General features: G+C 37.9%; 1 protein-coding gene across 8 annotated transcripts in view; it reads left to right on the top strand.

Moving 5' to 3' along the window:
* The window catches only part of ZMIZ1 (zinc finger MIZ-type containing 1), a 347839-nt gene that overhangs the window by 207953 nt on the left and 126961 nt on the right, over window positions 1–12925 (top strand). For all 8 annotated transcript variants that reach the window (XM_064662567.1, XM_064662568.1, XM_064662570.1 and 5 more), the window contains one exon: window positions 12322–12427. In XM_064662567.1, the coding sequence (XP_064518637.1) occupies window positions 12322–12427 (106 nt within the window). The remainder of the gene's footprint in view (window positions 1–12321; window positions 12428–12925) is intronic.

The following is a 12925-nucleotide window of genomic DNA, read 5'->3' as shown; positions in this document are numbered from 1 at the left end:
TCTTCTATTCTAAGTAAGCTGTGCTTTCAGCTAAACAGCGTTACTGACATGCCTGTTCAGCTTACTTTGTTACATATATTGACTGCAGGTCTAATCCTGACATACTAATTCCAACAGTTTTATTGATTTCAGTGCTTTTCTTTCCATTCAATTTTTATTAAGACCACTGTAGTTCCTAAAGCAACTTCGTTATAATGCATTAAAATACGTATTTGTGTGCGCACAACAGCATTTTTTGTTTTGAAAATTTTATTTCCCGCACACCTAGCAGCAGCAGTCCAAAATTGTTACATGGAGTCAAGACTTTAGAAGAATTAAATTGTGACTGGAGCGAGAGTGTTCAAAAGCCTCACTGCAATTTGCCAAACAAGTTGATATAAATAAATAGCCACAAAGGAAAGCAAAATTCTAAAATGATTAATGAAGCAACCATCATCGTATTTTTTGGAGGGAAGAAGTGTGTGGATTATTTTCATGCACTACATAGCTGATATATGTAAAGCAGACACTAAGACTGAGACTTAGTTGCCAGAAATCCAAATGTTAAGGAATGGCTCCATCTTAATGTGCTCCGGTGTATAGCATCCCTCAGATTTCTATGTCAAAAAATTCAGAATAAATGCAGTGATATAAGTAGGTGCATATCATTCTGCCAGTCAGAGAATGAATGAAATAAAGGAAGTTAAAATGTTAATATTTTCCAAAGATAAGATATTTAACAATTCTGTTTGAAGTAAAAGTTATCCGTAACATCAATTATGAGGAAAAGATCATAATATCCGATATGACCATACCTATATTTTATTTATGCTTTTTTAAAACTTTGCTAGCATTTTTCAGGGTAGTATTTGGGAAAGAAGACATTCACCTCAAGTATAATTAGGCAGCCTGTGCACAGTATTTTTCTGCAGCCCCCTGCTAGAACAGTGTAAATCTGACCTGCGACTTCCTTGCTGTTTCAACCTTTTCTTTCTACGTAAGCAGATCTGCAGCCCTGCCCAAATGCAGGGTCAAAATAAGGTCTGACTGCCAGTGATTCACTCTGTTCACGGAGTGTACAGAAAGTGAGCAGGAAAAGCTCCATAAAAACTAGTGAGGTAAAACACACAATACCTTGTTTTCAGTGTATTGAAATGAAAATACTATCTTTCTTCTAACAAAAAGGAAAGAAAAAAAATCTTACTATCTAAATACTGTTAATATTTGAACCTCATGTATTGCTTTGCTTCATAGTTCTCCCTGAAATATGAACAGGGTGGCCTGTCCCCCTTTCCCAAGCTTGTTGTGGGAGAGAACTATCTGCAGTGTAGGACTGACTGGCAGCAGCATCTTTATCACATTTTGTAATCTCATTATATTCCTGACGAGGAAATAACACAGGAACTTAACTAGGTGGCTTGTTCTGTTTTAGATAAATACATGGGATTTGCAGAATGCATATAAACTGTGATGAGCATGTTTCTTGTTCTTAATTTTAAAATTCCTCTAGGGAAGATATTCTTTAATTTCTCACTATGGACATCCCTCTTCCTGCTTCCCTTCAAACAGGCTTAACTGTGTGATTGTACCCCAAGTTGGTACTTCCTGTATCTTCTTAATCCAATAGCAGTGCAGTGGGCAAAATCTCCTTTGTTTTATTTTATTTTCATTTTACTCCTAACAAGAATTCTTTCTATCTGAGTTTGCATGTATGTAATTTCTTTCTGAAAGGTATATTTTCAGGCTTGTTGTTCTCTTACAGGAAAATGAGTTTATGTATTTTATTTAGCAAACATGATAGAACTCCAGCCTGTTTCCAGAGAAATTATTAAGAAAGTTGCAAATAAGTAAAAGACAGCTGAAATACTGGAATATCATGAGTAACTTTAACATCAGCTTGCTTAGATGCCTGTTCTATACTACCAGGTACAAGTTTTCTTTAATGCTGAATAGGTTTATCAGTGTCCTTCTTTGTGAGGATTATGCTAAAAGAAAAATGAAAAATCAGTATGAAAGTGTGTTCAACCACTGAAACAGGATTATTGTTTTATTTTGCCAGTCTTTGAAATGGGCTTCAAAACCAAATTCCCTTAACAATTCCATATATTTGGATATACTTTTTAAAGCAAGTAATCTTTCCCATCACTACAACATTTGAGCTGGGTGGTTCCAAAAGGCATTTTATTTGGAATTCTACAAATACTAAAAATTCTTGCTTGCTTATAAGGCTTCCCTTCTGTAGTATTCAGAATATTTTTTTTTATTTTTTATGACATTCTGTTCTGTTAACTCTCTGACCAGGGAAAAAGTGGTATGCTAAACTGCTCTGGAACCATCAAGGGATATGAAATCATCATGTCCTATGAGTGGATAACACAATATATACTAATCCAAATTGAAACATATTAATATGTCATGACTGCAGAAGGACAAGCTCTCTCAGGAATGTTCAGGCTATCCATTCACACACTGGAAAGTTCAAATGCATCAGGTGTAATGACAGAGCATCAAAACTGATCTGTTTTGTTACAAATAGCCAATTAAATGGTACCTCTGGTATAACAATTCTTTGCATCATTTAAGTCTTATCTGTAGTCTTTTGCAAAAAATTAACCAATTAGATTTAATCCTATTAATAAAAGAAAAATATGCTCACAGTCTTGAAATTATGCTTTAAGAGCTGGTTCCTAGAAAGTTGTTCTGTTTACCCAACAGAACCAACCAAGTCCCATCTTGGTGTCGGGACTGTAAGTAATGTCTGGTTCACTTAATAACACCTGTATGTTTTTATTCCTGTTGCCTGCATCTTACACACCCTGGATAGATGCAGAAGTTTGATCTTAGGAATATTCTGCCTGGGCATTAGCAGAAAAGCTTCCAGCTTCATTTATGGAATTGCTGGGTTTGATAATACACACACACACACACACACACACACACACACACACACACACACACACACACACACACACACACACACACACACACACATATATATATAGGCTGTTATAGAAGGTTTTCTTAAATGCCAGCACTTAGGGAAATCTCGATGACTTGAAAGTTTCATGCATGAGCCAAACAGCAAGTGTTGAACAACAATATGTCTCTAGTGTTTGGTTTTCCTTGGTCATTTTTTTCTCTTTTAGAATAATATGTGCATAGTAAACATACTGGCTATTAGCAGTAGATAGCTTTATATTACTGGAGCTACACTTGCTACTATGGGGCTCCAGTGATGTTGTATGCAGCATAACAGGAGTGATTTTTCTTATCTCAAGAACAAACTCAGGATTTGTTACAGCAGCTAAGGTATGTAAACTTCATTTAACTAGTTAAATACTTTGTGTTTGTTATATAGGATCCTTTAAATGATTGCTGTTTTAGAGGTGAAATAATTTCTGTTTATGGTAAGGAAATTAGGCTAATGCTGTCAAGGCCTACAAATAAAACTGGAGTAATTCTCAGTAATTTGCAGTGCAAACAGTCAAAGAGAAAAGGTTTAGGGTACACAGGTGAGCCAATGGCTTGTGCTATAAAAGGAAAATATTTTTCCATGAACTGAGCTCTAAAAGCAGAGCCCACTTCTGGCCAAAACGTCTGTAACTGCATATGCATTGTCATTATGTTCAAACAGTTCTAGCAGACACCAATTCTAGAGCTTAACTTTTTGTACTTACCCATTACAGGAAATCACCAAAGTGAGTGGGTAATAAAAGTTTATAAAGAAAACACATTTCAACAGATAAATAAAAAGTCAAGGAGAGAGTGGTAAGCTTTGAATCTGTTTTGTTCCTTGCAAGCTACAAGCTACAGAAAGGTTCCCTTAAACAGCTGTTACTGAAGTCATGCAAATGAATTATGATCTTTCTCAGAGACAATAAAAGCTCTTCTGACTGGCCAAGAAAAGCTAGGTGTTATTTTCTGACAGTAGTTATCTTCAAATCAAATACAACAGTCTGTAGGCCAGAAACTAAATTATAATTGAAATCATTGATTCTATAAATTATTGAAACTGCAATGGATATGGTGCTCTTTGGTATGTAATATTACTTCTTGCATAGTGTTATGGGGAGCTAATTAAAACAGCCTCCACTTTCCACAAACCAGATATAGCTGTGTTTTTATTAACAATTTCTGATTCTAGCACTAGATTACATTATGGCAAGGCTGACAGTCTTGATAAATTTAAGGCTATCATTCTCTAAAAATGTACTGTATATGGCATTACCTTATGGTCTCCTGAAAGAAACAGGTTCAGTTATACACAGCAGTTGAAAAAAAATAAACCTATTTTGGTTGGACAAGGTTGTTTCATCTGTTTCTGCCTCTTCTCAGGTCCACTCTAGTCTCGTCCCATGGGTCTGCTCTTGCGAAGCAGTTTAACATGTAAATGATCTTCCTGGAGGCATTGGCTAACATTTGTGTTGGTGCTGCAGCAGAAATGGAAATGAGGGGACAGCTGAGAGCAAAATGGACAGATTTACAGACTTGTCTTCAGTGAACGACAGTAAAGGCACTGCCTTGTTCTCTTCCTGTGCTTCAGCGTTACAAGACACCGAGTTTATTGTTCTTTAGGGCTCTTCAGTGTGTCCAACAAAGAAATAAAAGGGTGAGAGAAGCAGAGCTGTGTGCAGTTCCTCTGTAACTGTACCTAGGGGCTTAGTCTAAGAAATTAAAATCCAACACTACAACAGTTTTGGACAGTGGGAGGAATTCAGGTATGCGGGGTGTGCTTACCTGAGCTGACTCCTGCTCAAAGCACTGCATGTAACAGAGTTTCTCTACTGAAAGTTGTGGTCTCTGACCACTGTGGTTAGGATCTGTGTCTCTCTTTGCGTCCAAAAGATGGCACTTCCTACCCCAGTTTGTCCACAAAAAACTATGCTGAAATAGTTATTAAAAAAGCCTCCCCCCCCATCTTAAATGTTCTAGATTTTCCTCTCCAGATGTTAAGTCTACGTCAGTCATCAAATGTGTGAAACTCCACCTGTGTTTGTGAGAGAAATATTTCTTTTTAAATTAAAAAAATAACACACAAAGCTGTAGTCCTAGCTGTACTCTGTTTAAGGGTTATGGATTACACTTAAATTTGTTGTGCTGCTTGTACTTCTTACTAGATCTCTGTACTGCTGATGAGAGTTGCTGAAATAACAATCATCAGTGATAAACTGCTATAATTTCATGTTTTAGTGATACTGGTACCTGGTACAATAATCTTTTGAATTGCATTTCTCTTTAGGAAATCCTAGAATTGAGACTTGAGATTTTTTTAGATCATTTTAAGGGAAAAAAGCTATTTGTTCAGTTTTCATGATACAGAAATCTATTTTAGCTTGTCTGATATGTTGTGGAAAAGATAATTGATTTTAAAAATACATAAATACTAAAAAAAGTAAAAAAAAATACAAGAATGGCATCTTCGAGAAATGTAAAGTTTCCACAACAGGATGCCTCAGACTGCAAAAGCAACAAGTTGAGCTAATGCTAATATGTTCACAAGGTATCTGCTGCTGCATTGACTTCACACTTGCCTGGGTTCATTCTGTTTAATGCAGAAAAGTATGTAATGAAAAATCAACATGTGACATTCAAAAAATCAGATTTCAAATCAGATTGAGATCTGAACGTGTGTAATTACAGATGGAAGAGTTGGTTCAGCATCTCTCTACCCAGAAAATGGGAGGCTGCAGTGCCCACGAGAGCCCTGGAAATATTGCATTTAGTCTTTGTATCCAAGGCTTCCAGAGCACAAAGTTCACGTGGAAGAAATTCTGTTTCCGTCATCCTCTCCATGCATCTGTCAAGCACACAGCTTTGTGTTTGCAGTGCATCACAGCACGCCAGGGCTGTGTACGTGCTGTACCATCAGAGTACAACCAGCGGGCACAGAACACTCTGCTTCTTCAGAGCAGCTCATAGTGCTACCAAATAGCTCACTCAGTATTGTTCATTGTCCTATGACCTCATGGTGGTCTAAAGCCCTTTTACCTTAATTTTGTTAGTCAAGCAATGGATTATTTTACAGCCTTAAAATATTTCTTTGAGATGTGCTGCTATCCAAAGTAAAATGCTTTTGGAATTCCCTTATCATTTTCTTCCTGTGGCCACTGTATGCTTCATGCAAATCATTGTTCAAAGTGTGCCAGGACTCAGGTGGCAACAGTATTGCAGTGACCCAGTGATCAGCTGGCTTAATTAAAGCGCAATCCCTCCCTCTTTTCCTCTGGGAAAAATTTCAGATGGAGTGGGTTGCATATAGTGACCTTCTCTTTGATGTTTATGGTTGCTAGAGACATGCAGAGGAGGGGAAGAGGATGTAAAGGAGGAGGAGATACCCCTATTCTGCATGATTTATGTCACTGTTGCAGGAAGTGTCAAGAAGTACATGGCAGGCATACTGGTTTATTTTATTTTGAAAATATGATTCTTATCCACCTAATGGGGTGGAAAATAGATTTTAAGAAAACCATAGTTTGAATACAAGGCCTCCGTAAAGTCTCTTACATTTTCAGAATCTACTTAATGTCTGTTTTCAAGCATCAAAGGCAAGAAACTACTTAATGATATATAACTTCCCTGACTTGCTTTGACTGTCTGTATTGTTGAGGCAGCCCTTCTGCAACTGGAGTGTAAGAGTCTCATCAGATCAGGACTTCAGATCACAGATTTCTTCCTCCTTTTCCCACCCCTTTTTTTTTTTCCTGTTTGAGGCAGATCGCTCTTCATGTTGCAAAATTCCTCAATTTGCCTCCTGTTTATCTGATCTTTGTGTGTTACTGAGGGGGAAAAATTACCATCTACATTGCAGAATTCTAATTACAAAATTTCTGCTGTAGTCTTCAAACTGCATTCAGATAATTTCAAGTGTGCACAAGTGGCTGAACAAGGAGCTGTCTGAACTAGCAATCAGCTGGCATTTTTAGTTTTGAGCAACCAGCAAATTGAATTCGTAAAATTCATTCTGATGCCAGCAGGGGGGGGTGCTCTTGACTGCTGCTAGTTAAGAGATTCATTGAAAGTGCAACATAATGGAAGGGAGTTTAGAAATAAGCAGTCATATAGCTCTCTTGATTAACAGGCCTGTTAGGTTGAGAGGTACATTGTTCTAGTACTTTGTAGTGTGATGACAAGCAGGGCCAGGAATGGAGCTTACCATGGCGAAAAAAGAGAAGGGAGAAATATTGCAGGTAAATTCAGCAGAAAAAAAATATGTTGGTAGCTGAATTTATTTGCTTTTTGTGCAATTAAAACCTCACTCTCATGATTTTCTTCTCGCTGTCAATGACCTTGAGAGTTCAGACATCTGGAACTCAGCAGAGCTGTGTCACAGGCGGTGAATGGAATGTCTCCTTTATAAATGCTGTTTATCTGAATTATTCAGATTAAAGATTTCAGAGGTCTGGGGTGATCTGTTTTTCTTATTGGCAGTTGGTGTTATAATAATGTTTGTTTGCAAATAAGGTATATGTTCCTTTAAAGACATAGGTTGAAATAAATAGTTACCAGTGCCATATCTAAGTTTAAATAAAAGCTAGGTGTTACAAGTGTGTTTAGGGAATAGGCTAGCTTTTCTAAGATCTAACTGTCTGAAATGTTATTGTAATATAGCATAGAGAAATATTAAGTGTTGAACCTTGGGCTGGCCAAGCACCTCTCTCAGTCATGATAAAGAATGATGATCTCAGTTTATGATTGTGGTACTGGCAACTATGTCTGTTTTTTTTTTTTTTTAATGCACTACTTTTCAATGGAATTTTATGTTAGGTATGCTTAGGTCGACAAAGATACATGCTTACAGCATTGCAGAATGAAGTCATGGTTGAACACGTGGTGCCAGCTGCATTTTGTCTGAATTTTTGCTGGTGTGCTCAATTTGAATTTGCAGTTAGAGAAGGACTTAATATGTTTGCAAGTGGTACCACATCACTTAGCTGTTACGTTTAATGGATTATTGAAACTGTGTTGCCTTGATTCCATCTGATCAGCACCATTACCTGAGTAAGATCAAAATCACAGGAGGTTTCAAACGTGGTGGGATTCCTGGGACAGGATTCAGACTGAGCTGCATGGCTCCCGTCAGCAGCAGGTGTCAGGTTTGGCTTGGGATGGACCTAAGGGAGCCTGTCTACTCTTTTTCTCCAAGCTGGAATGCAATATAGTTACTGTCTGGTCTGCTGTAAATCCCCTTACCTTCCAAAATCCAGGGATTGATAGGTAGCTCATTCTGGTGCTTGATGATCCTTAATGCCTCGAGCATTTTCCCAGTGTTTATCCTAAGTCACATGTACACTGACCAGATGAATATCTGCTCCTGATTTTCTGTTTGGACATTTGATTTTTCTTTCCTATATATAGTATTTCATATATGTCTTTGGTCTGGTTTTTGGAACATTTTTCCAGTTTATAAGTATTATTTTGAATTCTTACCCTGTCCTCTTAAGTGTTTGCATACTTTTCTGCCTGAAAAACCATTTAGAGGTTTTGCAGTTTACTCTGCTTCATTGTCCAAGTCAGGACTGAATACATAGAACTTACCTGTAACCAGGACAAGTTATGAATTGACTGAGGACTATTAATTAATAATCTGAATAAAATTTGTACTGCTGTCATCTGGGCTATGTTCCTTTGTTACAGCAGTGTTATATAGGGCAATGTCAAAAGGCATATTAGAGTTAAGATATGTTAACTTGTCAAAGAAGGAAACTTTACAGTGTGGATAGATTCATGATGATGTTCGGTATTACTCACCTAATATTTGTTTAATAATATCGTTTTTATCTGTTTGGATACCTGTACTTTCTGAAATCACCTTTTACTGTCTTAAAACCAGAGATGTGATGTGCCCTCAAGGTCTCTGTCTTGAATGAATTTCTGAAGCTAATCATTAGCAGTTACAAAGTTTGCCCAGGCTAGCTCCTTTGAGGCCCTCTAAGGTAAATTTCATCAGGGTCTGCTGACCTGAATATATTAAACTTACCAAATGTCTTGTAGCTAGTTCTTTGTGTTTTCTGGATCATGCACCTATGACGCATTTGTCGTCTTGTTTCTGAGAATTCTCAGTGTTTATTTAAAAGGCCAGGAGGTCCCTTGCATAAAGGTTCACTGGAGGAAAGCCTTACAAGTAAAGTACCAAGTGAGCAGTGTCTGACTTCAGTGGTGGACAACCTGGAACAGGATCCTTGGAGGGATATATGATCTATTCCATTAACTTTAATGTTGAAATAAAAGGAAGTCTTTAGCTGTCACAATTGAAAGAAAAGCTTTAAACTTTCATTATGGTTAATGCAAGAATTTGTAAGCTTGTAAAGAAACTGGAAATAAACGTATACTGCCCTATTCATGTTGACCAAGGAGATCGCTGAGGAATGGTGTGCAAAAGCCAAGAGCTGAGGGAGAAGGGACCAGAGAAAGCCCTCTTGAGCACGGTTCCACCAGTTCATTTTATAGAGCCTTTCCGCAGAGTGCATAGAAGAAAAATTTAGGTGGAAAATGACTCTTGGCAAAATGGAAATTTTATTAGAAATGTCTGCTTTCCATTAAGTATCTGTGGGTTTTGTTGTTCTTTTGAGAGGAAGAAGGAGTGTTTTTGCAGTTTGTCAGTGGAAGCACGTTCTTTCAAATTTAGATTTTTTTTTTACCTTTTTTTTGACTAAAATGAATTTGCAATTTGTTTTGCCTCGCACTTTGCTTGAAAAAGTAGAACAGTAGTTTGACTGGGTGACTTCTGTATACTCACAAATTCAGATTCCACCTTTTCATGCTTAGTCTTCTGCAATGCTTGCTGGGGTCCAGCTGCACCCTCTCCGAGGTGGGTGTTCACAGGCCATGCCATGGCCATCAGTGCACTCAGCCCTGGGCTGTGCACCCTGGCACTCAAAAGCTCTGCTTTCTGCCACGCTGAGTCACACAGCACTGCTTCCTCAGGTGCAGGAAATTAAGGAAACTCATGAGAAGTGGAGTGTAAAAGGCCTCAGCCTGTGCTTAGGACTCAGACTGACCAAGGCTTTGCAGCCTATTCAGTGAAGACATCGCAAGCAGATATTGGCTTTTGTGGTTTCTACAGTTCTCTGTAGTTCCTGAGTTACCTAGTAGAATTTTTTCCATAATTAGCAAGATGTCAGTTGAAAGTGGTGATTTGGCCTCTGGCCAGGAGGGTCTCAGTATTTGTAGCTTGTATTTGTAGCTTCATGTTTTAAAATGAATCAAGCATATAAACAGGCAATGCATTTCCTAAGTTACTGTGTGCTCACTGATTGTCAGGTGTATCTGCCCTCATTCCTGTCCAGTTTCAAAAGAAATAGTTTAGTGATTATGTGCTTTTTAAAAACAGAAAATGTGAGGACCTTTTCTCTGTTGTTTTACAGACCTGATTGGCACTCTGAAACTTGTTCCTCTGTGATGGTACAATAGATGATGGCTAAAGGAGTTTAATTAATGTTTGCACACTAATGAGACATTGTTCTCAGGAGCCTTTTACAAGATGGTTTTTTAGAAGAGCTTTTTATCTGCTGTCTGCTCATGCCTCCCATAATATCTACTTGTTGGTAGCTGAAATACAGTGATATTGGAAATAGGAAAGGGGAACAGTTACATTTCCAAGTTATGTAAGTGTCTTCCAGATTTTATGGCAGCCCACCAGTCTTCACTCCTGTTGCTAATTTAGCATGAAACATGAGATATCTTGTTCTGCTCTCTTTTTTTTTTCTTGTGAACACTTGTTGTTTTGGGTTGTTTTTAATCTTATTTTTGCAAGTTTGGACCCACAGTCTTCGCCATGATATTAACAACAGCCAGACTTTCGGGTGTAAAGGATTAAAGGCTGATCTGCCAAGTTGGAACTATTTTTTTGTTTTTCAAAAATAATTGCATTATTTCTTCTACCTTTTTTTTATTTTTTCTAGCTGAAATATGAAGTTGTAATTGTAAAGAAATGAGATAAAACAATAGGTGTGTTCTAGGGTTTTGTATTATTTTACTGATTATCCTCAATTCTCATTTCTTTTCCCTGAAGCTCTCTACTCAGTTTTAAGGTTGAGAGGGTTAAATTTAGGGAGGGGACACTCCCACCTGGTAGAGTCTTGTAAATGTATAATTTCTAAAGTAATAGGAGCAAGAGAAACAACAAAAAAATCTACCTTGGAACTTCATTTCATGCTAATCCTTTTTTAAGAAATATTTGGTTCTTAATTGTAAATTAGAGAAGTACATATTGGAAGAAGTTCAGAATAATGTTTGTAGATTATCACATATGTTAATTCTTCACTCTATGCTATACTGTGGCTTTTTGCTGGGATCCAGTCCTGGACACAGATAGTTGCAGTGTCATTAATTAAGAAAGAGGCTTTCAGATGAAGATGGGGTGGCAAAAGGGTATTTTCTTGTATTGTAAACTGTTCTTTTGCTTCACACAAGGAAATGGTGTTCTGTTTCTTGCGCAGTTCCTTGACCACTTTTTCAATGCAAAGAAATAATGGCAGTGTTAAGAATAATCTGTTTTATCTGTGCCTCTGAGTCTGAAGTCATCCTGTGCCACAGGAAGGCAATAGAAAAGCTCTGCTGTGTGTAACTTCAGCATCATTTGGCAGAAGGACTGTGGTATTGTGTTTGTACTGTGCAGATTTTCATGAGGATACGTTCTTGGCCGATAGCTGAGTTGCTGGCTTGGAGAAATAGTTGACTGCTTTTCATCCTTAACTCCAGTCTTTGATTTGCCTAGTTTTGCCAGTTCTTCTAGATCAGTCAACAACAACAACAACAAAATCGTCTTTCCCTAATTTAATGTGTTTGGCAAATGCTTCTTTCACGGGCCTATTTATTCTAAAACTGTAGTAAATGTTCTTCCCAATATGGTATTGTTGAAATGCAGCAACTGTGGCACTGATCAGGGTGTGGGAGAACACTATCCATCAGTGCAGAGAGGGCATTTTGACCTAAAGGACCTGGGCACTGCCTTTGAGAACAGGGCCAGGAACTGTAAAACACAGACAGAGACCAAGGGATTTCTCATCCTCAGGTCTCAAGTACAGTAAAATGTATTCTGTACAATCTTTACATACATTGCTCTTGCATTATTTCTTCTGGCTTTGACTCTCCAACTTTCACAGAAGTACCAGGCCTTTCTTCTGGTGAGTGGTCAAATAACTGGATCATCAGAATACTCCTGTGTTCAGTTTGCTGTGCTTGCTTTGGAAACTACTGGACAGCAGTGCCTCATACCATGTTTGTACTGTGGCTCTTGCAGCAGATTCTGTTGTCTAACATTAGTGCTGATAAGCAGGTTGATGTAACCTTGCAAAGAACTCAAGTAACCCCTAATGAAGCTTTCTCTCTTTCCCTCTGCAGGTGGTTAGTCGAGTGGCAGCTCAGCAAGGATTTGACTTGGACCTTGGATACAGGCTACTGGCAGTATGTGCAGCCAACAGGGACAAATTCACTCCAAAATCAGCTGGTAGGAAAAGCCTTTTTTTGGTGTATTATTGAGTCTTGGATGGTCATATTCTGAATAAGTGCCACCTGCAACTCTCTTGCGTTCTTCAAAAAAAAGCAAAACCAAAAGCAAACACGTATTTGGTGGTAATAGTGCTGTTGCTTTTAGCATTTTGTTGACATGCTCTTCTGAGGAGACATGACTTTGGAAATTTATGTTTTCCCCAACTGGTGCTGTTCACTGCCCTGTTTGATCTTATGGATGAAATGTTGCTTCCAGAAGCACGGATGTTCAGTAATTTTGTGGTGGGAATGAACACACTCAGACCCCTCCATCTTGGTAAACCATTGATTTTCTGTCATGTGTCAACCTCTAAATCTTTCACATTCATTCTGCACTTCTGATATATCTATTGCAAGTAGTTCCTTGACTTTATATGTCTGTGCAAATAAATACCATGGTTTCTCGTACATCTAGTCATTAGCTGTAGGATTTTGAGCCAAGAGTAGTTAGCAATGC

The sequence above is a fragment of the Pseudopipra pipra genome, chromosome 8, assembly GCF_036250125.1.
Source record: "Pseudopipra pipra isolate bDixPip1 chromosome 8, bDixPip1.hap1, whole genome shotgun sequence".
Lineage (NCBI taxonomy): Eukaryota > Metazoa > Chordata > Aves > Passeriformes > Pipridae > Pseudopipra > Pseudopipra pipra.
The sequence above is the reverse complement of the archived record's forward strand: the minus strand, read 5'-3'. Positions and strand labels throughout refer to the sequence as shown.